This window comes from Rhea pennata, chromosome 4 (genome assembly GCF_028389875.1).
Source record: "Rhea pennata isolate bPtePen1 chromosome 4, bPtePen1.pri, whole genome shotgun sequence".
NCBI lineage: Eukaryota > Metazoa > Chordata > Aves > Rheiformes > Rheidae > Rhea > Rhea pennata.
Window position 1 is genome coordinate 63470746 of NC_084666.1, and position 13154 is coordinate 63483899.

General features: G+C 34.1%; 1 protein-coding gene across 3 annotated transcripts in view; it reads right to left on the reverse strand.

The window, feature by feature from the left end:
• Positions 1–737: 737 nt before the first annotated feature.
• SEC24B (SEC24 homolog B, COPII coat complex component) overlaps positions 738–13154 on the reverse strand; it is a 44620-nt gene continuing 32203 nt past the window's right edge. For all 3 annotated transcript variants that reach the window (XM_062574124.1, XM_062574126.1, XM_062574125.1), the window contains 7 exons: positions 12655–12765; positions 11324–11499; positions 9364–9501; positions 7094–7198; positions 5972–6064; positions 4154–4257; positions 738–2995 (listed from right to left, as the gene is read on the reverse strand). In XM_062574124.1, the coding sequence (XP_062430108.1) occupies positions 2881–2995; positions 4154–4257; positions 5972–6064; positions 7094–7198; positions 9364–9501; positions 11324–11499; positions 12655–12765 (842 nt within the window). In that variant the 3' untranslated portion in view covers positions 738–2880. The remainder of the gene's footprint in view (positions 2996–4153; positions 4258–5971; positions 6065–7093; positions 7199–9363; positions 9502–11323; positions 11500–12654; positions 12766–13154) is intronic.

The following is a 13154-nucleotide window of genomic DNA, read 5'->3' on the forward strand; positions in this document are numbered from 1 at the left end:
AGATCAATGAATAAGCTTAATTCCAATCAGCCTGAGAATGTAATATAGACTGGGTTTAAAAACAATTTTCTGGAAGCTACGTTGTGTCTCTTACAATTGTAAGCGCTTCTTGGATTATTCTTTTTCAAATGGGAACTCACACATTAATCTGTTGATAAGAGATATGTTGCCTTGCAAACTAGGAAATGGAAAAGGATGCCAAATGTCAGTAAAAATGCTGAGAATTCATCTTGATCCCCAAAAGACTTGCTTAGCTAGGGCTGGTGAACATTTTCCCTAGGAAACACTGAACTTCTCAAGTAATCATGATTCACACTATGCAGAGTGCAAAGCACACTGGAAAAATTTCAATCCCTAAAATGAGTAAAGGCTTATTTACACAGTTTTGCAGTTTCTTTAAAAAGATACAGAAGCAAGACCCCTACTTCTTCTCCAAAATATTACTCAGTAGGTAGAAAATTACTGAGCTTCACTGCCCATCCCTTGATATGGACTTATCTTCTGGCATGCGTCTTCTGGTATATTAATTTGAGCTAAACCATCACAGGTAAAAATCTTCTTTTGGATACTTTTGCCATGCCTACAGATATTCTACTATTCAAACCACTAAAGTTAATATATTCTCAACCCTAAATTTCAACTTCAAAATACTTCTAAATGGATTATCCTTTTAAATTTTAAAACAAAGTTTAGTCAGAAAGCAGATGTGCTTTATAACTAGTAAAAACATAACTGAATTCTCCACACTGTATAGATTTTACTAAACAAATAGCTCTCAGATGTACTTTTCATAATTTTCATATACAAAAACCATAGAAGAATAAAACTTTATGTAATGTTTTTTTACAGAATACATTGTCATTAATCGTGGCATAGCATGTTTCCAGATATTCAACACCAAGCTCACATGTCAGGAGTGTATAATCTGAAACATTTAAAATTGTAACATACTCTTCTGATCTTAGCAATTCCAGATGATCTTTAAGATTCCTGACTTTCAGCAGCACCTAGCTTTCATTCATATGTGAGATTATCTAAGAGAAAGAATGTAGTTACAATCTTGTTGGTCTGATTTAATGACATTCAGCATCTAGCATCTCCACAGATATTACATGATAAATTAAATCACTAAATGGAAGTTTCTCCAAATTAATCTATGGGAAACTTAAAACATTTAGTTAAAGACAAGATACCAATTTAAGTTTCTTTTCCCCCAAACAGTGATTTGGTGCTAACATGTAGAACACCACCACTTTCACAATTTAATTAGTGTAACTTTTAAAACATTTGCAAACCACAGTAGTACATTTTCTCTTCAATATTCAAGTACCATTTTCAGGGGATACGGTAGTTAAAGTTCAATTGTAACATGTTAACATCTTAAAGACTGCAGTAAAAAATAAAATTAATAATACTAAATACCATTTACTTTTTGGTACTTAATTATTTTGTTATAGCCACACCTGATTAAACCAAACAAATGACAAAGTTCAGAATATGTCATATGACTGACTGACTTTTGAATTATTTCTAGTGTGCCTCTAAAGAAACAAAACCAAACCATCTCAATTTTTCCTTAACAACCAAATTTTAAATTCTGGGATAAATCTATTCAAAAACCAAAACCACTAAGTTACAAAAAACATTAGCAAGGACAAGCTTTTTGAAAGACAGCGGTGTGATTACATCTTGAAATTTGAGATTTTACAGCATTTCCTTTCATTGTAACAAGGGAATGCATTTTTATACTTTTTTTTTTTTTTTAATCACAGTATAAATAACATCATATCCAATTCAGTGATTACCCATGCTTACTCTAAATGCTAAACAAAACAATTTACAGAAAGCTAGACCAAGACTACAGTAGATTACAAAATGTAAAACAATGTTAACAGATATTTAGGATAATACACAAGGTGTTTTAGGAGCTTTAACTATTAATTGTTCAAACTATTAAATATTTTCTCTTCCCTTCCAGAGGTCTGTGAAAAAAAGTGGTAAACATGTTCTCTTCAATGTTCAGTTCAGTAGGAGTTCAGTCATTAAAACTAAAACATACTTGCATAAATATAAAAAACACGTGATAAAGCAAAATATTTTTAATTAGTAGCCAATCATAAATAAATTCACCTAAAAATAACCAAACAAGAAGCTGTGTTATTTCTGCATGGATTCTTACTTTTTAGTGTATATATATATTAATAGTCAACTTCATTATCTAACTTGGGACAAAACAATTCATCATTTTGCACTCAACAATTCTGCACATTGAGCTATGTCTTTTTTTAGTTACATTTTTACATTTTCTTTACAAATGTAACACTTATGTACATTGTATTTTTTATTTCTACAGTTTATGTACTTCACTGAAACTCTACAACTTTCACAGAGAATTTGTTGAAGTCTTTAGTAAATATGAATCATTCCTTTTATAAAGAAATTCATATAAACAACATACATCACTGCCCTTTGAAATCTCTGACAGAGTTTGAATGTGGAAGGGCTATTATAATAAATATAAGAAAAAAGGCTTTATCTAATTGTACATTTCATTAAGAAATATCATCCCACATAGCTACATAAATTCACCAGCTTGCAATAAACAGAGCACCATACCGCTGCACTACTGGAAACGTGTATAAACCAATTATACGTTTACTAGCGAAACAGCTTCATTACTCCTATCACTTTTAGACTGAAGCAAGTCTGCAAAATTCCACTGGAAATGTGTACTTTCTGTTTAGCTGTAAAGCTTCTGAAACAGTGTTGGTCACTGTATATTATGAAGAACACACACCCACTTTTTAACTTCCCATGTGCTTCTTACTCAGCCAACGCTTCTATCTGAGGACAGGATTTTTCTTCTAGTTTATTCCTCCTTCACTTACAAATCTGCTGTTGAATATGAAGTAAGAATTCATAGTAAGAGAAAGCTGCTTCTGTCCGATCTTCAATTAGATGTTGAAAAAAATCTGTTTTGGCAGGATTCTCATCCCTGAAAGAAGACAGGAAGGTATTTCAGCCAAAACATTGACAAAAATCCACCTTAAATTCAAGTAGAGGCAGAAGTTCTAATGAATTGCTTATCATGCAAAAAAATCTATACTATATTGTTAACCATGAGTGTCTTTTTAACAAGTATAGCATGTTATAAGAAGTGGATGAAGTATCACTTAAAGTATCTTGTAGAAATACAAAAATGGAAGCATAAACAATTATTTTGTTCTGGAAGTTAGTGATTATGCTGACAGTAATCAATTCTGAACAGGTTAAATTTATATCCTGATAAAAATAAAAAACTCAGAAAATTTGTATCTCTAGTTATATATAATCTCATTTTTTTCTTATCTGAGGACAGAGAAATGATAACAATACATGTCAAAGACCTTCCATCCAAAGGTACTGCCCCAGTAAAAACCTGCTGGGGCACAGACTGTCTTCTATACTGGTATAGCACAACAGGCAGTGAAGCCCTGCTATTTACTGTGATCTCTTAGCACTACTTGCAAGTTAAGCAGTAGCCACAATGCCAATAAGCTGGAGAAAAGTTTCAGTACTATGTTTAAACTTATTCTCTAAGTCAGAAATAGTCACCATACTCTCTAGCTATATCATCTAGATCTGTGATCTCCAGATTCAGTAAACTGAGTACTCCAGAGAAGAAACATGAAAAGAAAATTCAAGTATTAAATCCTGTAAAATGTTTAACTTCTTTAAGCAGGTCAGAGCTTGAAAACACTTCAAAACCATGCTATATTTATGTCATAAATCAATTGCTGTCCTGTGCAGCTCAATAACAATTATCATCTGCTAGTTATTAAACTTACCTGAATCATTTAATCATTATAATATATAAAAATTATAAAAGCTAGATCAGAAATTGGCTTAATTCCATTGATCACAAGTATATCCACAGTGGTAGTCTATTCTAACAATATAAAAATATGCAACTAACTCCTAACAATAAAACTATTAATACTGAATATGGACTAGATTCAAAGATAAGCAGTTTCAGGTAACAGTGATGTATCAGCTGGAGATGGAATGGTATTCACTTTCTTCTGGGCAAGATGCCCCCAGTTTTTACTGATGTCTATTAGAAACCATAAACACAACTTCCCAGTAACTACCAGTATCTCACAGAAATACTTACTTTATTACTTGAAGAACTGGACTTAAAGGTCTACTATCTTTAAGCCAGGATATAAAAGACCGTGTCCTTTCTGAAGAAAGTGCATCTGCCTCAGGAAGCTGTGTCTAGTGGAAGAAGATAAGAGAATGACTTCATTCAATTATTTAGACAAAAACCAGATCCTGATAGTCAGAAATGACCCAAGGACAAAATAGCCCCCACTTCTGTTTAAAAAATTACCTACCTCTTATTACAGGTACACATTTTCTCTTCAGCTTAAAATACAAAAATTCTGTAATATCTGTTCTGTAGGAAACATTACACCCTTAACTCAGAGAATTCCTTTTAAACGCAAAACATCTTAGAAAGCAAGCTCACTTTAAAGTCATTATTTCAAAGTGCTGCTTTCACAGTTCTTTTGTCTTCCTCTTTCTCTATGCACCAAGTTCCTAGATGCTGCCTTTTGCAGCAGTAGAAAGATGAACAAAACACTAAAAAGCAAGATCTGAATTGAAAGCAAAGTTCAACACAACAATTAATCTTGAATATCTGGGTTAGGGAATGAACTGGAAAAACAAACAAAAAGACTCTGCTTCAGCCACTCACTTGACCTAAATGTACCAACTCGTAAGTTTACATAAACTTTTAAGACAATTAATACGAGATTAAAAAAAAATTAACTATGGTTTTAAAACGAGTTCTATTGCTGCCTTTGTGATATATGAATGGAGAAAGTATTATCTAAAAGTAAAGATGACAACTTACATTTATTTTAAGACTTTTTTCTCTCCTTTTCATTATAATAAACACTATAGAACCATTAGAAAGTTACCATCCTTTCTTTATTCAAATTCATCTGCTTACAGGGATAATAAACTGTCAATTAATACTATCAGTTGATCAGAGGGGAGTTTTAAATTGCTAATGTAAATAAAAGGTGAAACTCTGGACAAGTAGTCAAATTTTATAGTAGTCTTAATGCTCACCACTAGCTTTTACCTGTTCTTGCAATTGCCACTTTAATTTTCACCTTTGTACTATGCAAAATTTATGAGCAGGAAATAGCTTCCTGTGGGGTTTCCTACAATGGCTGACATATTTTTTGTACTATCAGAATATAATCATTAGATTCAGAATTTTTGCAGAGTATCTTAACAGAAGAGTATCCCTCCTTAGCTGCCACTTGTTAATGTTTTAAAATCAGTATTCACAGAAGAACTCTTCCCTTGAACTGCTGCTCCATTTTACACAGAAGATTACAGATACAGGTTATGACATATAAAACCCTCCACCAAAGCACACACTGAAGGGCTCCAAAGTTCTGATAGCTAAAAGTGTTTCTGTTTAATACTGACTCTAAGAAAATCTTAAAAAAAAAAAAAAAAAAAAAAAACACTCACTCCAATCCTTTATGCACAGATGCACAGACATATTCCCTCATACCACAGATCTAGTTTAAACCAAGCTCAGAGAACCTAAAGCTTCTGAAAATCATCACATCAATAAAATAACTTTAATCTGAACAAATACACCTGTGAGGAGAATGAATCCAAAAATTATCTAGGAAATTTCATACTATAAGACCAAAAGCATTTCCAAAAATTAATAAAAGCAGTAATATGATTGAACATTTCTTGTGGTATTCAATGAGTATTTACATTCTTCTGCTAAAGATGTTTAACAACTACCTAGGACTATGGGACTGTAAGAAATTAGAAAGTACCTAATAGAACATACCTAACTCAAAGTAAAATAATTAAAAATTGAAAAGGCAGAAAAAAAATATAAATTAGATTCCAAACGTAAGCACTATACAGCACAGCTCATTAAAACGCTCACCATTTTCAATGGTACTGATGCATAGTTTGGATATCCAAGGACATCTTTTATGAAGTTGTTATCACAATTTTTTCCAATCCAAATATAAAATACCTGTAAGATGTCAGAAACAGTTTTAATAAAGGCCTTGCACACATTTTAAAGAAAGATAAAAGTGGTGATGTAATTGGAATATTACCAGAATATACATTTTATGCAAATGAGTCACCTGGTAACTCCTACTGAGGTTTTAAATACACATCTCTATATTCACTATTCGCACACGGACTTACTAATACATTGGCACCATCCAGAGCAAGATCAATCCAAAAAATTACAGCTGAAAAGCAAATACTGAAAGAATAAGGATCCAGGATTCATCTGTACTGGAACTGTTAACACACTGCCTTGCCATATAACCTCCTTAAATGGAAATCCTAAAATTTTAAAGCATACCACTGTGTCGATTACTGCACACCGACTTCCCACTCTAAACAAGTTACAGGAAAGCAGCAGTTATCAATACGCATTAAAGCTATTAACTCAGACACCTGGAAACAGAAGCTAGTTTGAATTCATGTTCAGCCCCTGAACTCACACGAGCTTTCAAGCACTTTCTTTCCAGATTGCTGTTAAAGTAGCATAATGTTTTATCTCATTAAGTGTGTTTTAGGGTAATTTCTACTATCATCTTTAATTGTATCTATTGATTTTATTCTCTCCCCACAATTCCCTCACTCTTAGCTCACGAGCCACAAATCATAAAAGCCTTTATATTTGTGCATACCTGGTAAGATTCACACATAAACGAGAAGTGCTTTTGCTAGACAAACTGTAGTTCTTACAATTTCATAACCATTAAAAAAGGTTTTGGAAAAGAAAATCCATTATTTCCAGAAAAAGTCTTGACATGAACTCCTCATATATTCTGATAACATTTGAAGGCTTAATATGCAACCTTAGTTACAGACATTCCTCTGATCAAAAAATGAAAGCTTTTCACTGGAACATGAGTTACTCTTAGGTTATCAGGCATACTGATTCACTATACTATTAATGTTGAGAGTTGGCTGCTTTTAAGCATTCAACATGTGTCCAACTTATTTATTTATTTAAGAGGATTGCATGAAACCAGTAACTTACTGATCCACAATCCATTAGAAAAGCTCCTTCTCTTGTCAGCTTCTCCGCAGATAACTTCTGAAGAGGTGGTTGGGGAACAACCTTGTCGTTTACATGTATCGCACTCTGTAATAACCAATAATTTCCATAATATAAACAAATATCAATTCAGTAATTTTATCTTAATCAGGAATGATAAAATTTGAAAAAAGCTGTTACACTGGCAGCTTTTTGAGGATTCTCATGTAACAAAATGCCATCTTTAGCTTCAGTCACCTGAATTAATTAATTCTAGAGTTACGCATTTAACCTAAAGCTTACTTCTTTACCCAAACAAGAATAATGCAAGTTCATTTAATGTGTGCATTCATTTCACAAATTATAGATGCTAAACCCCCCCCCCCCAAAATTCCCACGTCCAATACTTCAGTAAAATTTTCTATGACCAACCATATCAACCTCCGGATATTTTTCACTACATTCCACTTCACTAGAAGTGTGAGAGCAGAAAAATGTCAAATTCTGCTCCTAGTAAGTGTTCACTATTTTACCACATGCCAATAACAGAAAGCTCTTTGATGTAACACCCTGCCTGAAGTAGAACAAATAGCTAAAAATACTCTCAAACTAATATACTTGTCCACATACCATTAAGACTGATCTGATCAAACAATCTGTCTATATCAGGGAGTTTTTTTAAAAAAATTAAAATTTGTATTATTTCAGATTAAAGGAGATTGTGACAAGACTGCTTCCCCATCCAATACAAAAATAGGCTGGATATCCATAACTAATCTGCGAAACATGATATAAGGAAGACAGTTAAGAAATCAAGTACATCTTCACTCAGATTGAATAATAAGATTACACACACACACAAAATCCCAAGCCTCTAAATTAAGAATTCCATATTATAATGTAATAGATTAGAAATTTGTTGGGATCTATGCATAATGATGAAAATCATCTACTTGTCCACTTGCAGAAGTTCCAGGCTACACTCAATTTTCATGAAAATTCGGTGTTAAGAGAAAAGAAAATCAGTGTTCTTTCTTTCTTTTTTTTTTTTTTTTTAAGAAAAGTGTTTTGTAATATAAATCATCGAATTTTCTACAGAAACGAGAAATTTAAAAGCAGCTGGTGCTACAAATACTTCAAACTGAAGTAGTACGAAACTGCAGATTAACACTTCGTCATACAATTTAAGGTAAGATTTGTAAATTAATTTTGGTACTTCTAAGTAAACACTATTTTATTATTCTATAAGAAAACTGGCCTGACATCTTTTGTAAACTCGATCTCCCCAAGACACTGCTCATTCTTCACAGCTCTCACATGCTGAATATAATGTTTCAGTATCAGTACCACAAAACCCTGACAGAGTTACTGAAGAAGTTTGCAAACAGTGAGAAAAAAATAGAAGTATAGAAAGACTGATTAATGAATTCCACTGAAGTGCACTGAGTTTAGATTTGCATATATAAATTTATAAAATACTTCAAAAGAAACTTTGAAATTAAAAATAGCTTAAAGGTCTGCTGAATAATTTCAGCTGCCAGATGAAGTACTCAAATTACTATATAATCTTGTATGACATTTAAAAAACAAGCTCCTAGATAGACTTCTTCAAAGGTATTGTTAGGGCTCTAAATATATATGAATAACTAATGATAACTTCCTTAAAAATACAACTTATTTTTGTATTTACAACCAACCTCGACCTTAAATAAAAATCTCATCTTGTTACTATTAAAATGTATCTGTCTTCTAGGTTACCTCTGTGAATGGAAAAATTAATAAAGTCATTTTTGTACATCAAGTTCTTCCTCCATCTGACTGGCAGCTTGGAGGTAAGATCTTACCTCATCCATATCAGTCTGAGAGATCAGAGTTCGTTATTTCAGACAACTTTATGTGGTTTTAAAATAAAAATCTAGAATTCCCTACCTAATATATTTCATCCATTTCTCCCAGGCTGTTCTAAAACACAAAAAACACTGAATATACATTTAATGCATACAATTTTCTCTATTTTCTTTATATAACAGAAAAATGAGTATGAAAAAGTCATTGAAACAAGGTGAAGAAAGAGCATTATTTTCTCGTATTGTATTACTGTATCTGCAACTCAAAAACTTAAAAGGAATTTTTTTTGTTTTTTGTGATTTATGGAAAACATCCACTTTAAGTTACAATAATAACTTTTCAATAAATTGCTACAGCACAACATTAGGTTCAAACGCTCCATTACAAATTTTTAGAAAAGTTATAAAAAAGGATTCATACTTTACCTCATCTATCAATTTGTCTATCCTGTACAAGTTGGGGTGTATCATTTTCATCAGATGAACAAGAGGCTGACTCTTCATCTGGCACATTGCATATACACGATCATCCAAGCGTGTGCTAGTGCCAGTTCTAAATGCTTTCTGTAAGGAAAGAATGTTGTTACTCAAATCAACCTGATACTTTATGTCAAACTTAAACACTATTTCAGATTTCTTTAAAGCGTCAAGAAAAAATGACAGTTTTTGTAAGGAAACGCATCTTAATTGGTATTATATTAGAAAATCCCAATTATATTATAAAAAATTTAGATTACCTAAATAATTCCGATCAAGTACAACTTCCATACAATAAATGCAAAAATCTAATTCAGTCTCACACCTTATTGATGAAGAAGGATGAAAAAGAAAAGAAAAGTTTCTCTACTTTGCATAAAACTCTGTACTGGTCTGTGCTCTACTTTTTGCTTTTATTCTTGATGATTATCATCAGCCTGTGATATTACTAATACAAAACAGCATAGAAGCTAAGAGCTTAACAGGGTTAAACCCAAAAACTTCTGCAGTTAATAAGATTAGATGCAGATCTATGTTCCTAACAACTAAACAGCAAGTGAAACACCACCACATTTTATGGCAGACACTAGGCTGTCATGAGAAAGCATTTATTTTGTAACTCTCATTCCTACTGGATTTTTCAGATCTCCTTCAAAAGCGCTTGGTAAAGAGTCACTGTCAGAAACAAGACACTGGAGAAGGCACCCTATGCTGAGCCAATGAATCCAACGTATCAAAGCACAAACTCACTTCTACAAAGATAAGCATGCAAGTTTTCTAATCCTTGGCTACCACAAACATTCTCATTTTGGGTTTCTTTGTATTCATGGCTTTTTTTTAAAAAAATTGTGGTTAAAAATAATTTAAGAAACCCACTAAGCTCTGGGCAACCTGTGCCAGTGCTCTGTCACTCTGACAGAGAAAAAATTCCCCCTCACGTTCAGGCAGAACTTCCTGTGCTTCAATTTCTGCCCATTGCCTCTTGTCCTGTCACACGGGACAACTGAAAAGAGTTTGGCCCCGTCCCCTTGACACCCTCCCTTCAGGTACTTGTACTCATTGGTAAGATCCCCCCTCAGTCTTCTTTTCCCCAGGCTGAAGAGGCCCAGCTCTCGCAGCCGTTCCCCATAGGGCAGATGCTCCAGCCCTCTGATCATCTTTGTAGCCCTGCGCTGGACTCTCTCCAGTAACTCCAGGTCTCTCCTGTACTGGGGAGCCCAGATCTGGACACAGGACTCGAGATGAGGCCTCCCCAGGGCTGAGCAGAGGGGCAGGATCACCTCCCTCGACCTGCTGGCAACACTCTTCTTAATGTACCCCAGGATACTGTTGGCTTTCTTGGCCACAAGGGCAGCTTGCTGGCTCATGGTCTGTTTGTCGTCCGCCAGCACTCCCAGGTCCTTCTCTGCAGAGCTGCTCTCCAGCAGGTCAGCCCCCAGCTTGTACTGGTGCCTAGGGTTATTTTTCCCACAGGCTCTCATTTCTTTCTTGGTTCTTCAAAGCATAGAGCATACACATAGAAAAAGTATTTCTTTTCTCTTCATAAAATGAATTTAACCAGTGGTTTCCAACAATTATTTCAGCAACAATCAGTTGCGAAATTTTGAGCAATATGAATTGTTATAATATTTATCTTTTAATTTTCATTGTAAAGCAAAGTAACGCAAAATATCAAAAATCAAAATGAAGTAAAACAAAAAACCATTCAGGCACTGATCATATCACATAAGTTAGTCATCTCTTTTGAGCCTATAAGACTTTCACTCAAAAGAAGATAACCTAGTTCTCAATTTTAGAAAAGGGCTCACAGTAACGGTGAACTCAAAGCTTGACCTAGAGCTGAAAAATTACTCAAAATGGAGCAACTTTGAATCAAGTATCAAAGATAATCCCACTAGAGTATACATACCTGTTTGAGAAGAGCCAAAACATACAATGGAAACAGCCTGAGGGAATTTGGTGCTACCAGCATAGATTGCTGCAGATTTGAAGCAGTTGACATATATGCTGCCAAGGAGTCTACCACAGCATTAACTAAGGCATCTCTTGCATCTGCAAGACTAGATGAAACTGAGCGATCCACAGCTGTCGGATGAGAAGGATACAAGAAATTTCATGTGAATGAATGAAGTCATTTTGGGTATTTTCAAAATATTAGGAGCTGTATTTTAGGATTTTTAAACACATAATTGTAGTCATTTTTTTTTAAAAAAATAACAAGATGGTTTTCCTTAGTAAAACTCATTTTTATGCTGCTTAAAAAATAGTATGGCTGATTTCTATTCTCTAGTTCCCATTCTTGGAGGTTTTAAATTGTTTAAAACTGGGGGAGGGTGTGTGAAACTAAATGCAAGTAGTGTTTTAAACATTATGAAAATAACTTAGCTATTCCCCAGAACTATCCACTGTTCTGCCTCCAAAACATATATTTGCAGTAATTTTTCTGAATATTTTGTAGAAAAATATTACTTCTATTGTTTCAATAGCGTAACTACATTTAGTACAACTTAAGTTTAATTTTTCTTTGCTGAGAGAGTGCTGTAATCTGGTTGGAGGAAGCCACCTACTGGATTGACTGCAAATTTAACACATGATGCAAAAGCACTTCTTCAGACTACAGTACTACTTTGAACTCCATCTCAACATACGGAGATTTTTTTTTCTCAGCTGTGCAGAGAGCTGTACACACTCAGTGGCAGAGACCAACCTATGAAACAGCTGCTTGTGACACACAAAGGCAATGGTACACAAATATGGGATAAGTAAGCATCCTCAGCTCAGCACCGATAGGCAAGAGGCATAGAAAATCTATGTATATCTCAGAGGCAGTATTGCCAGAAGTGTTTTGTCTTTCACTCTGCAGCGCCTCATTCAAGTGATTCATGCCGTATCTTAAATGATCCTGAAATGCTGAAGTTTGAGATGCCAACCACCGTGGTGACGATGCACAAGGGCTTTGATCTAAGTGCACTTTATAAAAAGATGACTCTTCGTTCTTTTAAAAACGTCTAGAGAACAATATAAGAAAGCTCCTTTAAAAGATTTAAGTATTCAGATGAAGGAGTATTTCAGTTATAGTGTTTTAATATGGCTTCAATTTCATCATCTTCCCCGTACAAACTCTTCAGTGTATTCCAACGTTTTTCTACAATACCCAGGCCTCATTCATTGCTTTGTTTAAACACTTGATCAAATTAAGAATACATGAAAACGCATTTGAACTTTCATTCCTGTACTCACCCATGTTTGCTAAGAGGCATACAACTGCTTGCACATCTGCTCCTGCATATACATCAGCCAGTGAATTGACTACAGGCAAGCAAAGTGTGTGCACTCGAATTCGCCGTTCACCTAATAAAAATAAGTAGAAGTCACTGTGCAACATCTCCTGGTAGGAAGAGGTATATATATTCAATTGTTGCACTACATCTGGTCTCATCCAAGATGCATTTACCGTGTAAAAACACAGCAGTCATGAAACTACAGTAACACTATCTCCCATCCCTGCTGAATTCTGAAATGCTCTTAAACTAGTCAACTGATGAATATAAAGTATATAGACTTCCACCCCAAAATTTCGTGGCATTCTCTACACAGAATAGCTGCTATTCTTTATGCCTACCACATATACCAGCAACTAGTTTAAATTCATCAGCTTAAGCAATGGTCTGTGATTTTGATGACAGTAGGTACCAAACATGTCATTGCTTATAGCAATACCATGCCATTTAAGTAAAGAT